Below are 19682 nucleotides of genomic sequence, written 5' to 3'. Positions count from 1 at the left end.
CGACGAAGGTCTTCCAAAGATTGTCCACTGCTTGATAAGTGCCTCAATGTGTTTGGTGACTATGTGGAAAAGTAATATGTCGGTCGCTCTTTCGGATGTATTTAATAAAATGTATTTCTTGTGCTTGGTTTTTTTTAATGAATAAACTTTCACTACTTTCTGACTAGTCCTCGCATTTCTCAAAAGTAACTGTCAGTTTTTCGGGAATAACTAAACATATCACAGACAAACATATCAGAGTTGGAAAGTACATCCATTTCGATCATCTGCTTCATTTTACTTCTGAATTTCATCTTAAGATTTTGAAAGTATAGAAATACGTACTGTTTTTAGTGATATACCAGTAGTTAGTTAGTCAGCTGCACATTCCACTTATCATTTGTATGATGAAATCTTAATGGTGTGGAACGAGTCACTTTATATTAACCTTTTTTTGTAGCTATGCCTCCATGCTGATCATTTATTAGTTTTTTGCTTTTTAATTAAAAACAGACTAATGTTAAAAATTCCTGTTCATGCCCATTTACTCATTACAATAATAGACAGTCTTCTGCAGAATAGGAGGAGTTGTCAAAGAGAAACGTTTTTCAGTTTAGCTTCAGATTTAACCTTTCTGTCTGTCAAGCATTTTATATCACTGGGTAAGTGATCAAAACTTTTGGTTACAGCATTGTGAACACCTGTTTGTGATACGGACAACATTAATGTTGTATATTGAGTGTCTTTTTTTCTGGTATTGTAATTATGTATACATTTATTTCTGTTGAAGTGCAGCTGATTATTTACAACGAACATCAAAAGCGAATAAATTAAATGGTGAAGCGATTACATTGCTACTAACACGCTGAGCAGCAGGCAGGCATGATAAAACGAATGTTGACAAGTTTTCGACCAAACCCTTTTCAGAAAGCAACCAAAGTGCACGCACACACACACACACACACACACACACACACACACATACATATGGGCCCTGTCCCAGGCTGTTCTAACCAGGATCTTCTTTAAAGAGGTAAGAAATGTGAACAGTGAATAATTATCTGTGAGAGGAATTTTGGGCTTGAGATGCTACAGCAACAACCTGAGCCGTTCTATAGCCATGTGTTGTGTGGAGATGAAGCCATTGATAACCACGTAGCTCGGATGTCGGACCGCTTGTGCTTTTGATGGCAATAAAAAGCAGGGATGAATAAAAGTAAACAGCACAACCGTAATTCGTACATACGAACGAGAATATTACTACAACAGTTTCTCTTAATAATGAAATTTCATTCTGTTAAACTTTAGACTACGATCGGATCGGTTGGTACATCCATAAACGACGCAAGCTGGCAGTTTTGTTGAAACAACTACGTCTCCGCACAAACAAAGCAGTACATGCTATTTGGCGTACAACCACAAAAGTCCCTATTGGTCGAAACTGGACACGGGGACGTCACGGTGACTTCATTAGAAATATCAAAGTGGTGAACAATGGAGGTACGAATGCCGTGAATCTAATGTTTTAGGTTAAATAAGATGGTGGACAACGGCTTAAATTTTGTGACGTAATGACAACTTCCTTCTTCTTTTTATCTCCATGGTCACGTCGTTCTTTCGACGCTGACGTGCTGTGTAGTGCGAATACTCAGGAATTCCTCTGACCGTCGACGCTAAAAAAGTATGAATCCACCTTTACTTGAACACCCCAGGACCAGAGATTTTAGCGACAACCGTGACGTGTCAGGTGAAATAAATTATTTTAATTTCCACTGCGAAAGTTAGGTAAAAATAGGATAAATTCGAAATAATATGAGACATGGGATCTGCAAAAATAGTCAAAATACGGATTTCTAGAAAAATATGGGATAGTTAGCAATCCTAACTCAATCGGTAACTACTGGACTACTAACGTAAAAGAGTGCAGTTTACTCCTACATGAGTGCTACGTTTTTCTTTTATCGTGTTTTCACCTCTGAAAACAATTGACCCCCCCTCCCCCCCCCCCCCCGCCCCCACCGCACCGTCCTCACATAACTTAACTGCAAGCAATAGTAGTATACTACTTGTTTGCGGACAAAGAAGACTCGTGACGGCTTGTTGAATTTCCATCCAGTTTTACGCGGTTTGAGCCACTGTGAAGAACACAGATGCTGCGCTGTAGGTGTGTACTTTACATATGGACCCAAATACTTCAGTCGGGAAGCAAAGGAAAAAAAGGCTGAAATTCTAAGGTCGAAAATATGGCTTCTTTAGGAATTTGGATGCGTACAACTTTGAGAGATGCAACCTGGGCTGTTAAAACGTCCATCGGTCAAGTTGAGGGTAGTTTTGGGAGGCCTCAAAATAATGCAATAAAATCACGAACATGGTCAAATGTGAAGTTTGTAAACACAGTGTCGGAGGTGGCATTAAATTCGTATAGGCTTTTTCTATAAATATTCCGACAAAATTAGACTAATCTAGACGCAAGAAGCGACATTTTAACAGTCAGGGAAGAAAAATTGATGTAGTACCACCTTGCTATGCACCTTTTGCCATTCACATAGCAGTGGTTTACAGAATATGTAGTTTTGCATTTTCATTGATTAATTCATGACGTAATAGATGGCCTCAATCATTCTGATATTTCATTTTTTTTTGGTACGGTACAAGTGTACGAATAAAAATGTTTCTTTGTGAATAACTAATCTGATACGGCGGAATTAATCGTAAATAGTAGGTATCTAACTTCAGAAGAACCAATAAAGGATGTCAATCATTAATACATTGTGCAAAAAAGATTTGCTTTGAACATACATTATATTTACAAAGCAATGTATTTTTAAAACATTAAGTTTTAGATACTACACGATTTGTGTATTTCCTGTCAAGTTTAGTTGTTGGGACACGGTACATTCTCAATCTCGCCAGACAGTTATGTCATAAAATGGTCACTTTAGGATCTTGCCCCTTCTTGTATCCATTTAAGGGAACGCCCATAATTGATGAATATATTCTCCTGGAATTTTTATGCATACAGTATAACAGACTTGTTTCTGATTTATGTGCATTCTTGTCCAAAACCCATTCACTCTCTGACAGTGGGCATCCGTCATACATCCGAGGAAAATCTCCTCAAACTAAGGAAAATAGTTACTGGGTGAAGGAAGACAATTGCTAATGTTACAAGTGTTAATCACGGTTACTTCTGATGATGAGTGTGCGAATTAAAATTCGCGTCTGATAAAATTGTAAGATATAAAAATACCCATAGATGACAGGTCACGAACCTTCGAAACGACAGAGGAAATGACATTTGCCATTGAGATGCTCTTTCGGTGTTATTTCTGAGAGTGTAGTTATTGTTCATATATTGTCTGTGAATGGTACCGATTAAAAGTAAAATTAATTTCGCGAGAAGTTTAGACTCACATTTTGAGCGTAAGGACTTCTGCCTCCAACACTTCTAAATTAGTGATACATCACACGACGAACTATATGTAGCTTAAACATGACGGTTAACTGTCCCTACAAATAAGTTATCTGCCTTCCAAAACAGGTGGAAAAATAATTAATTAACAAAGATTAAAAAAGGATACCACGTATCAGCCGCGGAGGGATACTAAGTTCTTTCCCAATATGTTGTTGTTAATGGGTAGCGTGATTGGTTGTGAGTCGTAGTGGTTTTGTTGTGGGTGTGAATGATGGCTGAAAGTAGTTTCAGCCTGTACAATGAAAAGTATTTCAAAAATGACCTTCGACTGTAACACGTAAATTACAATTACTGTTACATAAGTTTTCAAACGCTGAAGCAATGACGTCTTCCTGTGTTTATACCATGTTACACGCAGCTATCTGGGCTTACCTGCACGTCGCAGTTACCAATGGTCAGTATTGGAACAGTGCTGTCACTTCTTAGAGAATTAATAAAACTGTTTATCGGCGTTGATCAATTATCACCCTAACCCCTGTAATACCCCACCACAAAGAAGTGACATTCATTTACTGACTGATAAAACTGGTTTTATGATTGGACGTAACGGATTGGTATGGCATCATATTACCGTGAGAAATTAAAACTACAGTTTACAAATAAATTATTGATTATTGCCAGGAAATGTGAGATGCTCATCGTGTACTCTTGAGCTGATGTCATGCAGTTTTTTATACGTTCTAACAATACAGTTACGCACGTACTGCATTTCTAACACACTAATTGATGTTCATTTAGGAAAAAGTAGTAAGGCTTGCTGAACTTGCCCGTGTCATCATGAAAGAACCATGAACACTTTAGAGGTTTTGAGAAACTACTCATCCTTTTTATGACTGTACCACAACAATTATAATTTGTTGTCTTGTAACGACGTCATTTTGCAAATGAAACGAAACCGTGTTTTCGTTACGATTAGCAATATTGTACTTGTAACAGTTGGTTTCGAATGTGAACAGACTTACCTAATGGGGAGAAATTTATTACCACATTTTTACATGGAGCCGACAAAAAATACCTGATCTTTATCCATTGGCCATTTATGCTATTTATGATTGAGACAAGAAAAATAACGAAATATAAAATAACTGAACTCTACTTGTTCATTTTACATGTAGTTCACAATTCTAATAGACCTTTTAAACATAGATATTTCACTGTGATAGTAGGTCTATTCGTTATCCCAGATTTGTTTTCCATTGGTAGGCCCAATCGTTTTGTGCCACCTGTTACACTATTCAGTAAAAATATTGAAATAACAGCATGCACAGATACTTCTGGTCTTTGATCTTGTTGCAAGCAAGTTTTTGTGGCTGACACTTTCCGTGCTTTGTTGTTCTGGGATTTGTTGATATTGAGACTGGAAAAAAGAATACATTGATGAAAGTAAAACAGATTTCAGATTATTTCTGCAATGAAAATATGACTTACAGTAACTATTATAACATCAAAACATTTTAACGTGGTGTAGTGTGCATTGCTTCTGTCATCCTAAAACTGCAGTTTTAACTTTGTAGGATGAGAGTTACAGGGCTGCTTACTAGATACAAGATTTGTATTACGCTGAAGTTGCTATCATGAAGCATTAAAAATTAGTAATTAAGTTTGCCCTTTGATATGTTTTTAGCCATACAAATTCAGTTTTTAAGTACCTGCAGTTTCATTAAATATGTTGGAAGTTTCATCATTTTGTTCAATTTTTATGTGAACCGAACTCAGCCTTACTGAATAACATTACTACATGTGCTTAATGCAGATTTTGCTCATATGTCTTACAGAAATTCAACTTATCACTCATAGTTTTCATTCCCTTTGGTGATATTTAGACGGTTAATTTCAGGTATTATTTGATGAAATGTTTCTTCCATTTCTATTGTTTTTCCTCGTTTGACCACTTTGTTTAAAAAACAAATACATTAATAATCACTATAAATACCCCGAAGAACTGTAACATTTTCACAGAGATTCATGTCCTGTTGACATAATGCCCCTATGTAAAGAGATTTTGTAAGCAGTGGTTTAGATAAAACCTAGTGTTTCATTGAAAACTAAAAGACAATCTGCAGTGAGTAAACACCAAAAGTCTGTGAGCTGAGCTGAGACTAGAATGCAAGTAGGCCTACTGGCATTTCACAGGCTATATGATACAAGGATGATGAAAGTCTACCATACTAAGTTATTTGAAAGTTTAGTCTGCCTTGTATATCAATATTCATTGAGGCTCTCGTGCTTATCCTCCTTGACTAGTACCACTGGGAGAAATAATTTTATAGAAGGCTTGAAAAGATGAATAAAATCCAAGAAGCTCTACCATATAAAAAAGATTAATTTTTTGTCAGTTGGAAGAGATTAAAACATTTGAGGCAGCATGACTGTTGTGGGTTTGGGGTGCCTAACAATGAGATTATTAGCAAATATGACTCTTTCTGAAGCACACAATGATAGCTCCACCAGTTGTTGGATATCTTTATCCAGAAATCATAATTACTAGTTTTGTGTAATTGTAATTGCTGTTGAACACAGGGCCCACCTTTTTACTTTAGTTGGCTTATTCTGATTGTCATCCCGATTCTTCTTCCTTTTTCACACACACACACACACACACACACACACACAACGAAATTCAGTATGTGTGTTTGCCTTATAAATTGGTAGTGATATTAGTTAGGTCAAATAGTTGAAGATTACTGTATTTGGCTGGAAGCCTGGACATACTTGATCATTATTATATTGCCACTTTTTTGTTTCTTGCTATTGTTTGTCTGTTACTTTATTTATGGTAATTACCATATAAAATGGAAATGTTGAATTTGTGAATGACAGTTTTGACTTGTTGAAAAATTGTCTTCATATGGGCTCATTTATCTCAAAAACTGTGGGTCACTGGATGTAGTCACTCCTCCATATAAACTGTGTTAATTTGATTTTGGGTATGTGTGCCTGTTGACAAACAGTAAGGTTACATAGCGAAGTCAGACTTGCTACCAATGTCAGGCGATCAGTATTACAGGTAGGTGTTTATAGCAATGAAGCACTGGAGGGGGAGGTTGTAAAACGTAGGCGGTGGGAGGTGGCAGCTTCATTATACTAACATTGTATTACTGTGTTAGCCAGACTAATTTGCTTGGTATGTGGGTTGCATATCCATTATACATGAATAATGCTGCCCTCTGTGAGTCAGTATTCTCCAAAAGACATCTCTGAATCAGTGAAAAACAGTGTGACTTACATCCAGTGTTGCTCATTTGCTAACATCACAGACTGTGGGACCATTACAAAAGCAAATTATTAGCATCATTTTATAATCAGTTGATGATCACAATAAGACTGTAGTGTTTTCTTGTCCAGAAGAATTAGTCTTACTTGCTTTTGATGCCAACTCCTACAGCAACTCCCAATTTGAGAAGGGTCATGAAGAAATGAAGTGTCATCATATTTGTGTATTTGTCCCGCCTTACCCCATGAATTTAGTACTGTCAGAGTGGCAGTGAGCCTTTTAAAATGTTATAAATACCAATGAGTTGACCTGATCACAACCAGAATGTTCAGTACTTTGGTGTTTCTTTATAGAAGGTAAATACCTTTCCCCATATGATGATAAAAAAATAAAAAATTATCTATCCCCGATCATTGATTTTTGAATCATGATTGTAGTTTGTTTTGTTTGGTGTAATGATCTACGACATCCAGCTGAACTTCAGGTGGCAGCCCAAATCCATTTTTGTCCATTGTTTATGTTTACCAGTCCTCCTTAATTTTTTGGAGATTGCTAAGATGATACCACCACTGCCATAACCTTCTTGTGATGTGTACCCCTCCTCCCCCTTCCCATGCTATTGACATAATGTTTTAAGATGGTGTGAGGGATATCATAGACAATTTCTGCACCATGGGTAGTCTTACTTCCATTTTTCACATCTAGTGCTTGCTTGCAACCATGTCACATTGCACCCTAACATTACAGTCACATCACACCTTGAAGGTTGCTTGGTGTGAAGAAAGTGTACACTATTACTTTGACTGTACTTTCTCCACTTCTATTGGTCAGGCATCATTGAAGTAGTTGCATGTACATGGCTGCAGTGCTATCAACTGAAATGAGCACAGACATCTCTTCCTCTTTGTCTTCTCTCTGTCTTTTTATATACTGCATAACCAAACCTTTTCAGCATATTCTGACAGAACTTTAAATTCTATGCTTTCAGGTAATGGTATACATTATATGTGATCTATTGAATTTGAACCTTCCCGATATAGAAATTTCTTCTAAAAAGTTGAAGAGGTGGCTCTTAATATGAGCATTGTCCTGGTTACACTACATATTCTGGCAGATATTAATGGTATCCATTTCGATTGCTTTTAGTATGCGACATGTTGCCTTGAGTAGCAGCTCTTGTTCTGTGTATGGGCTGACTTTCACTTGCAAGAAAATTTACTTCATATCTGGATCTGTTGAAAAGTGAAGGATTTTGTCTATGAAAATTGAAAAGTGCACTAGTGTCTAATACTGTTTCTCCTGGCATTGATTCACATCCAGACACTTTTAAATCATAAAAATGCATCACACACAAATGCTACCATTTTACTAGCTCAGTTGACAACAGTTAAGCACTATGTATGCCATGGCAGTGGGGATTTGTTCTAGCAGTACTTATTGTCAGTTGTTATTGAAATCAGCAACAAATGATTAGATTTGATGTTGCATCAGTGTGTTTTTATTGGGAGTGTGACAATCAATCTCAAAACTTCACATTTTTTGTGGTCCTGTAAAACAGTTTGGTAAAACAACACTTCCAGTTATTTAGAGATTAGCATATTATTCCAGAGAAATGATATTGGATATGCAGTTTGTGGATTTACACACCACAAAATCTTAGCAGCCTGTGTAAATGTATGTGACTTTATTTTAAATAGCATCATCACCATAATGATTCCTGCAAACTGAAGTCAGAAAATGAAATCCAGAACCAATAATCTATTGTAAACATTCATATGCATAAAATTTTATGTTTCATCTAAGGCAGTTGTAATTCCATTCCCGTTGAAGGTAAATGTTTACATCAGTATGTATACCCAAATATTCTTAAAAACAAAGATGAGGTGACTTACCGAATGAAAGCGCTGGCAGGTCGATAGACACACAAACAAACACAAACATACACACAAAATTCAAGCTTTCGCAACAAACTGTTGCCTCATCAGGAAAGAGGGAAGGAGAGAGGAAGACGAAAGGAAGTGGGTTTTAAGGGAGAGGGTAAGGAGTCATTCCAATCCCGGGAGCGGAAAGACTTACCTTAGGGGGAAAAAAGGACAGGTATACACTCGCACACACGCACATATCCATCCACACATACAGACAGGAATGGGTTCTACTCAAATCTTGTGCACTATCCTGTGCAGCTACTATCTGCTTTGCGACCCTTCCCCCCTCTCCCTACTCCCTCCTAAAGTGTCCATATTTTTTGGATAGCTGATGCCTACCCCAATCCACCCTTGTTAATTTGCAATATTTTAATGCACCAATAAAGCAAACTCACAACGTGTATGCTTTTTGTTTGTTGTGAGGTGCTGTAGGATAGAGTAATTTTAGATCTGGCATACTTCGGTTGTTTATTTTGAGAAGAAGTCACTAAATTCCCAGTTACAAACTTTATACCAGCCTCTCTATCTAACTTGTAGGTCGTTTTCGAAATGCAGATACCTGATGCTTCAAGCATTAGGAATAATTAAATGTTGTTATGGTTTCCTGGCTACAAATAATTAATTGATTATTGAGTTATTTGTTCCTTAGAGGAAAATACTTAAAATACATGTTTTAACGTCAGTATGTATGATGTAGAACATACAATGCAAACTTAAACTTGTACTCATAAAAGATTCTTTTCCATTTCACAGCAACTGTAATTTTTTATGTAAAAGCTTTGAGACCCTGTTACATTTTACCCATATTTTTACACTATGTAGGAACATTAAGTAAAGCTGTAATCAAAGAGAAACTCATATTGTTTATATGAAATTTCACTTTGATAAATATTAGTTGTAGTCTTAGTATCTGGAGAGCTCTTGTGATCACTTTTCTCACACACAAACAGTAAGATAAGAAACAGTGATTGTGCTAAACTGAGGTGAGTGGTTAAATTATATTTGTTTTGACAAGAATAAAATAATTACTTTTTTTTTAGAATTTAACCATTATTTTATTCATAGGTAATTGACTTATCTTTTATTCTTTGGCTGCAGCAGATTTCTGAATCATCATATCAAAATAGCATTTGTCTCTCTCCTCCCTTTAATATTAAGCAAACAACTGTGAAGGGAATGGCAGAGGGTACTTAGTATGATACCCATGTTAGGGTTTCTTCCCATTCCAGTTACATATGGAGGGTGGGAAGAATGACTGCTTAAATACCTCTGTGCATGCATTTACTAGTCAAATTTTCTCTTTGTGGTTCTTACGGTAACAATATTTAGGGTGCTATATCTGCATCTGCATGTCTACTCTGCAGTTCACACTCCAGTGTTTGGCAGAAGGTTCATAGAGCTACTGCCAGATTATTTTTCAACTCTTCAATTCTTGAATAGCATGTGGAAAAATTTAACACCTAAATCATTCTGTACTATCTCTGATTTCTCTTTTTTTTTATCATCATCATCATCTCTCCCTACATAGGTGTGACTCAATAAAATATTTTTTACCATTTGAGGAGGAAGTTAGGTGCCTGAAATTTTATGAAGAGCTCTCACTGTCATGAAAAACGCCTTTGTTTCAATGATTGCCACTCCACGTTGCTTACCATATCCTCGACTCACTCCCCTATTTTGTTATACTATAAAACAAGCTGCCCTTCCGTGATATTTTTTGATGCCCTCTGTCAAGCCTGTTTGTAAGGATCTCATTCATGCAACAAGGATGGATAGGTGTAGTGTAGGCTCTCTCTTTAATAGATCTTAGATCTGTTTCATGTTCTAGATGTTCTGCCAGTAAAATGAAGTCTTTGGTTCGCCTTCTCCACATTTGGTTTAAATTGTTCACAGTTGTAATCCCTAGGTATTTAACTGAGTCAGCAATCTTTAAAGTTCTGTGATTTGTGATTTAAGGAAAATATGATGGAGTTTTTAGTACACTCTTATTTGTTAGTGTCAGCTGCTACTTTTTGCATCCTGCACATATCTTCTCTAAATTGTTTTGCAGACTGATTGATCTCCTGAAGACTTTACTAGGTGGTAAACAGCAGCATCACCATCAGTGAGGGCCACCTACACTTTCTCCTAAAATAGATTAAGATAGATTAAGAATGGCAGGAGGCGTATAACACTTTCTTGTGGGGGGAGGTGTCAGACATCACTTTGGTTTCATGAGACTACTTCTCGTCAATTACTACGAACTGCCACTACTGAGACACTACAAAGGCATGCAATTTGATGTACAACTGCTTGTGAGAAACTGTGTCAAAAGCTTTGTGGAAGTCTAGAAATATGGAATCAGCTTTAGATTCCCTCTCAATAGCACTCTTTACTTTGTGTGAACAAAGAAACACTTGTGTTTCACAAGAATGATATATTTTGAATCCCTGCTAGTTATATGTCTATAGATAATTTTCTTTGAGGTATTTCATAATGTTGGAACACGGAGTATTTTTCGAAACCCTACTGCAAATTAATGGCAGCAACATGGGTCTGTAATACAATAGATTACTTCAGTTTTTTTTTTTGTGCGTTGGTGGGATCCATGTAACTTCCAAGTCTTTTGGTATGGATCCTTAATCGGTCAATTGGTTGTTTATAACTGTAAGAGTGGAGAGAAAGACAGAGTGCTACTCACCATAAAGATGGCACATTGAGATGCAGACAGGCTCAGTGAAAAGATAGTTATGCATAAGCTTTTGGCTGACGCCTTCTTCAGAAAAGAAAAAATGCACACACATTTGCGCAAACAAGCACACCTTACACACCTGGACAAAAGTGCTATCTCCCACCACTCATGTCAGAGAGTCTTTCTTTTCTGAAGAAAGTTTTGGCTGAAAGTGTACGCATGACAGTCTTTTCATTGTGCTTGTCTGGAACTCAATGTGTCATCTTTACAGTGAGTACCAGTCTGTCGTTTTCATAATATTGTTGATATTCCAACCTGGACTTTTCATTGTTTGATAAGAATGTTGCTAGTACATCAGCGTACTCTGAAAAGAGCCTAATTGGTGTGCACTCTTTTCTGGAAGAGTTGACTTTATTAAGTGACATAAGTTGCTTTGTTGCAACAAAACTGTCTACTTTAAATTACTCATGTTGACTGCTGTTCTTGATTTGAATTCCAGAATATTTATTACATCTATTATGGTGAAAAACCGTATTTAGTAACTCTGCTTCATTGGTGCTGTCACTGGCATCATTACCATTGCTATACGCACAGAGAAGTATTGAGTGTGTCTTACTTTCCATATGACCAGAATTTCTTCATTCGTTTTTGTTGAGGAAGCTATCAAAAGCATCTTGTATTGAAGTCTGTGCTAAGTTTCGAGCTTCCATTTATGGTTGACGATCTTGGAGATTTTGTGTTTTTTTAAATTTGCCGTGCATTTGTTTGTTGCTGAAGTATAGATTTAAGTTCTTGCTGTAATACTGGTTCTCGAAATGTTGTAAGTATGTTTTTGGTTTGCGTCTTATCTTTTAAGAGCTTGCCAATTCAGATTTTTCAACATCTCTTTGATGCTTCCCCATGAGTCAGACAAAACATTGACAATTCATGCCGTCCTTCTTTAAAAGGTAAATATTGTTGGCGTGGTACTTAGTAAAATGCTTTTCAGTGGTCAAGAAATACTGCATTCATTGATCCATGGCTTTCAGGATGTAATGTGAAAAAAGATCATTTTGGGTTTTGCATGATTGATGTTGTTGGAATTCATATTGGTTGGCATTGAGGAGGTCATTTTGTTTGAGATATCTCATTACATTTGTGTTCAGAATAGGTTCTAGGCTTCTACAGCATATGGATGTTTGTGAGATAGTTTTGTTGATCACTTCTGCTCCCCTTCTTTTGGTCGGACATGACCTGTATTTTCTTAATCAAAGAACTGAAGTGGTATTATGGTTCAAATGCCAGGTGTGAATTCTGTATAGAACCTGTTAGGGATTCCATTGGGCCCTGGTGCCTTATTTAGTTTTACCAATTTCAGCTTTTTCGCTACATAATTGACACAAATATATGTGTCAATATTATGAAAAGGAAGGTTGTTACTTTTCGCAGATCTTTCGGCCAGTATGGCCTTCGTCAGAAATAGACAACACACACACACACACACACACACACACACACACACACACACACACACACGTAAATGCATCTCACACACACGACTGCAGTCTCAGGCAACTGATGCCACTCTACAAGCAGCAGCACCAATACCACATGATGGGTGTGGCAACTGGGTGGGGGTAAGCAACAGGCTGGGGAGGGGGGGGGGGGGGGGAGGAGGGGGATGGATAGTAGGGTAGGAGTGGTGGACAGTGGGGTGCTGCCTGGAGGGTGTGCAGGTATGAGGTAGAGAGAGTGTAGGGCAGGTGTGTGCAGTCAGGAAGTTTGTCAGAGGACAGGGGGGAGGTGGGGAAAGGGGGTAGTGGAAAAGGAGAGAAGTAAAAAGACTGGGTGTGATAGTGGAATGATAGCTGTGTAATACTGGAATGGGAACAGGGGAAGGGCAGATGGGTGAAGATTGAAGCCAGGAGGGTTATGGGTACGTAGAATACATTGCAGGAAGAGTTCCCACCTGCGCAATTCAGAAAAGCTGGTGTTGTTGGGAAGGATCCATGTGGCACAGGCTGTGAAGCAGTCATTGAAATGAAGGATGTCATGTTTGGCAGCGTGCTCACCAACAGGGTGGTCCACTTGTTTCTTGGCGACAGTTTGTCAGTGGCCATTCATGTGGATAGACAGCTTGTTGATTGTCATGCCCATGTAGAATACAGCACAGTGGTTGCAGCTTAGCTTTTAGATCACATGACTGGTTTCAGAGTTAGTCCTGCCTTTGATGGGATAGGTGATGTTCATGACCGGACTGGAGAAGGTGGTAGTGGGAGGATGTATGAGACAGGTCTTGCATCTAGGTCTATTACAGGGGTATGAGCCATGAGATAAGGGGTTGGGAGCAGGGATTGTGTAGGGACAGATGTAGGTTCGGTGGATGGTGGAATACCACTGTGGGAGGGATAGCGGGCAGGATATTAATATTGTTACATTCCATCCTGGATTTTCCATTGTTTGACATATTATATGTCATTCATCTTTGGAGTGGTATGGGAAGTAAACTGGGGCTGTATGTCTGTATCTTCATATATGAAAATGGAATTCAGCATATCTACTTTTATTTTGCTTTCCTCAACTTCAGATCCTGTGTCATCCAGATGTGTCTGGTCACTAACTTCAGTGCCACTGACAACCTTTATGTATGACCACAGTCTCCTTGGGTTTCGTGAGAGATCTGTAGACAAGATTCTGCTTGGTAGTCATTGAATGCTTCATCATTTCGCACTTCACATCCAAGTGTGTTTCATTTGGCATCTGTATATGTAGCACCACACTTTTTACTGTCCCTAGTGTGCAGTAGTCACTGTTTCCTTCAAAGTTTCTTAACAGTGGGTAGTCTTCAGCAGCTCACCATTCATTAGCTGGCTACAGCTTGGCAACCCCAGGGTTCCTGAGCTGGGGAGTAGTAGGCACTGCCAGTCCTCTGTACATGTAAGCTCTGGTTATGCTTCATTGACCACTTTATGATGTGGCAGTGTAATGTCTTGTGTCACAGGGAATGGAGATCATGACTGGACTGCCTGGATCATGAGCGTGGTAAAAAAATCTGTCTCGAGGTGTGCTGCACACTGAGATGCATGGCTGTTGAGGTGAAACAATCATTAGTGGGCAAGCTCTGGGGATCCTGCCACATTTCAGTTGTATGTGATTTCTGAGGTTTGTTCAAATGAAACCTGGTCAGTGTGTCTACCTATGCCTTACATGTAAGGTGGCACCACGTAACTGTGGGTACGGTGGTGCCATCTACTAGTAGGGAGGCTGACGCTAGCACCAGTGTGGTTTCACGCCAAAGGCAAAGAGAAGGTGGTCACACAAGTTATTGTCCACTACTCAGCATGCAGGCGAGTAAGCAGGAACAATGAGGAGTGATTTGATTTTTGGCAGCAGAGTTGAGTTGGAGGCCACAAAATGTAGCAACAGATGAGGGCTGTGTATGGCGAGTACAGTTTGCGTCATTCAAGTGTTGTGGAATGACACAAATGATTCCTTGAGGGGCGCAAGTCACTTGAAGATAATGCTCGTCCCGGACAGGCTCATCGTGTCATCACTCCGGAAATGGTTGTGGAAGTGAATACTTTAGCCATGGACAACCACATAATTACCTTGGACGAGATCTGTTGGTTACTGGGTATTAACATGGGCACCACCCACATCATAATGCATCAACACTTCAATTCGCATAAAACCTGTGTGCAGGGGTTCCCCACCAACTGACCGCCGAACAGTGCAATACTCAAATGGCTCTGTCTTTGAGTCATCTACAGCATTATTATGAGGAGGAATATGGCTTTTTGTCACTTATTGTCACAGGTGACAAAACATAGTGTCACCATTTTGAACCGGATAGCAAGTGTCAGAGCAAGCAGTGGAAACTTGTGACTGCACCACTTCCAAAGAAATCAAAGATCGTGTACACCAGTTCTGGTAAGGATATGATGTCCATCTCTTTTGACCACAAGGGCCCACTGCTTGTCGAGTTCCTGGAACAGGGAACCACCATCAGTGCCCAGTGTTATCAAGCCACTTTACAGAACTTTAGACGAGCCATAAAGTCAAAATGCCGAGGCATGTTGTCCAATGGCATTATCCTCCTGCATGATAATGCCCGCCCACACACGATCTATGTGGTGAAGACGACATTGCAGCAGTTTCGCTGGGAAATGCTGGAACGTCCACTGTTCAGTCCCGACCTTCCACTGTGTGACTTTCATGTGTTTGGACCTCTAAAGCAAGCTATTCGCGGACATCAATTCGCGTCGGTCAACAAAGTGTGTGACTGCATCCTACAAGCTTCTTCGAAGATGAAATCGACTGGCTAGTGTCGCAATGGGATAAATGTGCCAACAGTTTTGGTGACTATTTGTGTGTGTGTACTGTGTACAATACATTTTTGAGTTGATAAAATCATCAAAACTTTACACTAGTGACCAGGTGTAGGCATGCGGGGCTCTGTCTAGGTGGACTTTTATTTCCCTAGCTGGTTGTGGGACTGACTTGGAACCATCGAAATTTCCTCTTCTTCCTCCCACCGAAACGGTGGGCCGCTGTTAGGTACCAACGCCCAGTCTAACAAAAGGGCAGTTGTGGCAAGTCCTTGTGATTCAGGGATTATTCAGTATGCTGTCATTTATAGTAACAGACTGCATTCTTTTGACCAAAAGGTGTTTTTAATAATAAAATGAAAAAGGGCAGTTTTGAGAAGGTTTCACTGTTCTGTATCCAAAGTGGTTTAGAGGGAGTCTGCAGCACTTTAAACTTTGTCAAGTGCTTCTGAAATGGGACCCTGTTGGCAGAAATGTTTAGTTTCCAACAAGTAAACAACCTCCAGAAAGCTGGGTGCCTTGACCAGTATGCAATCAAAACTAAACTGCACAACACTTTGAACGACAGCAAAGGTGTCGTATCATGCAGAGATCTACTTGATATTCTCAAAGAGGAACTGAAAGCTGAGTGGGCCAAAGCAAGCATTTTTTATGTGCAGAACATCATGGAAAGGGTGGATGGTGATCTTATCAATTCAGACTTGTTTATAATTTCATTTAACAGCATGAAAATTCCAGCACATGTCAATGTAGGTTACCTTTGCCTAATGGTGCAGCCATATTTCCTCAACCCATTTCAAATGCTGGCACTTTGGGCACACTACTCTTGGTTCTATGCGGCTAGCCACCTGTGGCAAATCCAGTAAGGCCACTCACGAAGGAGTTTGTTGTTCACCTCTTCTGAAGCATGTCAGTTGCTCTGGGGCTCATCCTTTCTGGAGTAGGGATTGCAATGCCTTCCTTGAAGAAAGGAAACTCCAGGAGATAAATATGACTAAGCGCATTCTGTATGGTGAAGCCAAAAAGATCTACAAGGCCATGCAGCCACCCATGCTCACTGCCTGTTTTGCTTTCCTTCTCAAATAGCTAGTCCAGAAAACTGATGCTGGTACACAAACAACAAAGTGTCAGTACTAGTCCAGCATTTGTCATTACACTTGTGCCATTGCAGTTATGTCAAAGTCCATACCTCCCCTTAGAACATCAGAAAAGGCTGTGGTTGCCGCTGATGCGGAGTGCTCTGCCCTTCTAAAAGTACAGTCTGACCCACTGTGCAGCACTGTCACTACTACAGCTGTGGTTATGGCTCTGAAGCATATCCAGGGCAAAAAATCAACGGCAAAGGCAAAGAATCAGCTGCTGATGTAGACGGGAAGTAAGCTGTCTGACGACATCGATGTTGCTCTGTCTGACATCTCTCACAATTTGTCTTTGGAATCAATGTACTTTGGTGTCAGCCTAAGGCACTCATCTTTCACCAAGACCAAGCCTCCGCCCAGTGAAGGCTTCCCTCCCGGGCAGAAAGACAGGCTGAAACTGCATACCCAGTGATAAATGGCTCCCATACTGCAGTGGAACATTAATGCATCCAGGACACATGTGGAGGAACTGAAACTCATAGCACAGAGACACCCCCTGTGCCTATGTTTGCAGGAAACACTTTTTAAAGTGTCTGATGCCCCTGTACTATGGGGATATAGGCCTACTCTTTGTTGCAAGTATGACCTGACTGGGAAACGGGCCAAGGGAGGGGTTGCTGTGTTTGTCACATTTCCTCTGCTGTCTCCTTGGTTACTGATCCACAAGCTGTAGCTATTGCAGTTCATGTGTGTCAGAAGATTACTATCTGCTCACTGTACTTACCTCTACAGGATGTGATAGACACTGGGGCTCTCGCAGACCTTATAAACCAACTCCCCTACCCATTTGCCCTACCAGGTGATTTCAATGCCCATAATGTATTATGTGGCTTGAACTATACTTGCCCTAGGGGTAGAGTCTTGGAGAACCTCATGACCTGTCAGGAGCTGTGCATCCTAAACACAAGAGGTCCCACTCATTTATTAGCTACTACTGGGTCGTCCTCAGCCATGGACATCTCTTTTTTTCTCTTCAGTCTTTGCAGACTCTGCTCAGTGGGAAGCAACTGATGACCCTCATTCCACTGACGATTTCATACTATGGATACAGCTACTGGATGGAGCATTACTTGAACAGAAGCTATGGAAATGATGGTCAGCAGGGCTGACTGGATGCTGTTCAATGAGATGGCTGTGTTTAAACATGCAGGAATGGAAGGACCACATCACACAATTAATCCATTATGCCACTGACTTAAACATCCCAATGTCCTCAGGTCATCTTAGGAGGCATGCTGTATCTTGGTGGACTGATGAGTGCTGCTCTGAGATCCGGGACAGGTTCGTGGCTCTTTGACAATTTAAATACTGCCTAACAGCATATAACCTCACAGCCTTTCAATTCATAAAAGCCAAGGCTCAACATGTACGTAAGCAGAGTAAGAAAAGGTCATGGCAAGTGTTCCTGGACTCCATCAACCATTCCACTTGTTCTACAAAATTATGAGAAGGCATTGGGAGAATTTCTGGTAAACACAGTTGTTTCCCAATAGCAGCAGTGCAGAAACAGAGGTGCCTCCAAACAATACCTGGAGACATCGCTCAGATGACAGAGCATTTTGCAATGGCTACTGCCGATGCCATCCAGGATACAGTGTTCCACCATTACTGTGCCACTGTAGAGAGGGGTGAGTTGGACTTCAGATCCTACAATTCTGAGTCTTACAACTGCTCTTTCACCATGCGGGAGCTGGATTCAGCACTGCCTGAGACTTTTGATAGTGCAGCTGGTTGTGACCAAATCCGATACAGCAAGCTTTGATATTTTCCAACAGTGTCAAAGGAAAAACTCCTTGAATGTTTTAATTTGATGTAGCAGAAAGCTCACTTTCCCACCTCGTGCAGAGAGCAATTTTGATACCTATCCTCAAATCAGGAAAGGACCACAAATGGACCAGTAGTTACTGGAGTGTCACCTAAATGAGCTGTATTGGAAAGACCCTGGAGCATATCGTTAACTGTTGTTTGATGTGGTTGTTATAGATCAGGCAACTCTTTAACTACTCTCAATGTTGATTCCAGAGATGTCAGTCCAATGTCAACAACCTGGCCTTGCTACAGGTGACTATTCAGCAGCCTTACCTACATAAACATCACTGTCTTTGGTAGAGTCTTTGACATCGGTAAGGTGCATCAATGGGATTTTTGTGGCCACCTCCCCATCTACATATGGTCTTTCCTGTCTGAGCAGTTTTTTAGGTCTTGAGTTAGTGACATGATGTTGGAATGTTTTGAGCAGAAGAATAGTATCCCCAGGGCAGTGTTTTAAGTGTTACTCTGTTTTCCATAGCCATAAACAGAATCAAGTTTATGGTAAGGGGTCCAATACAGTGCTCTTTATTTGTGGATGATTTTGCTGTTTCCTGTTCCTCCTGCAGTGTTGCAGCAGTGACTCATCAGTTGCAAGTTACAGTGCAGAGGTTAGAGAAGTGGGCTGCAGAGATGGGTTTTCAATTTCTGCAGATTTATGTATGTGTGACTATTTCAGGATTTCTAGTTGTATTTTTAATTTACCTGACTTGCATATGAGTGATGCCATTCTACTTTTTAAAGGCTCACTGAGGATTCTGGGCCTCATTTTTTACTCCAAATTGTCGTGGTTACCACACCTGAGAGAGACCTGAAAGCCAAAACCCAGAATCCACTGAATACTTAAAAGTATCTTAGCCACAGGTCTTGGGGAGCAGAGTGTGTGTGCTTCAGTTTTATAGGGCTTTTGTGTGATCCAAGCGAAACTATTGGTGCACAGGATATGGATCAGCGAGGTCCTCTTCTCTGAAGATTATTAACCCACTCCACCTTGAGCAGATGAGGCTGGCCACAGGTGCGTACAGGACCAGGACCATCTCTATACCCAATCTTTGCTGAGGCTGGGGAACTGCCACTCGCCATTTGATAGCAGCTCCTCGTGATGTGTTAGATATGCGGATTCCTCCTTGCTTCTAATTCAGCTTTAGACCGTGCTGTTGCTT

At 39.9% G+C, this 19682-nt stretch overlaps 1 protein-coding gene across 5 annotated transcripts in view; it reads left to right on the top strand.

Annotated features, from left to right (window-relative positions):
* The first annotated feature begins 3325 nt into the window (after positions 1-3325).
* LOC124794648 (TGF-beta receptor type-1) overlaps positions 3326-19682 on the top strand; it is a 189102-nt gene continuing 172745 nt past the window's right edge. For 3 of the 5 annotated variants that reach the window (XM_047258167.1, XM_047258165.1, XM_047258170.1), the window contains exon 1: positions 3326-3848. In XM_047258167.1, the coding sequence (XP_047114123.1) occupies positions 3776-3848 (73 nt within the window). In that variant the 5' untranslated portion in view covers positions 3326-3775. The remainder of the gene's footprint in view (positions 3849-19682) is intronic. The other 2 variants (XM_047258169.1, XM_047258168.1) reach the window with 1 other exon arrangement.

The sequence above is a fragment of the Schistocerca piceifrons genome, chromosome 4 (genome assembly GCF_021461385.2).
Source record: "Schistocerca piceifrons isolate TAMUIC-IGC-003096 chromosome 4, iqSchPice1.1, whole genome shotgun sequence".
Taxonomy (NCBI): domain Eukaryota; kingdom Metazoa; phylum Arthropoda; class Insecta; order Orthoptera; family Acrididae; genus Schistocerca; species Schistocerca piceifrons.
The sequence above is the reverse complement of the archived record's forward strand: the minus strand, read 5'-3'. Positions and strand labels throughout refer to the sequence as shown.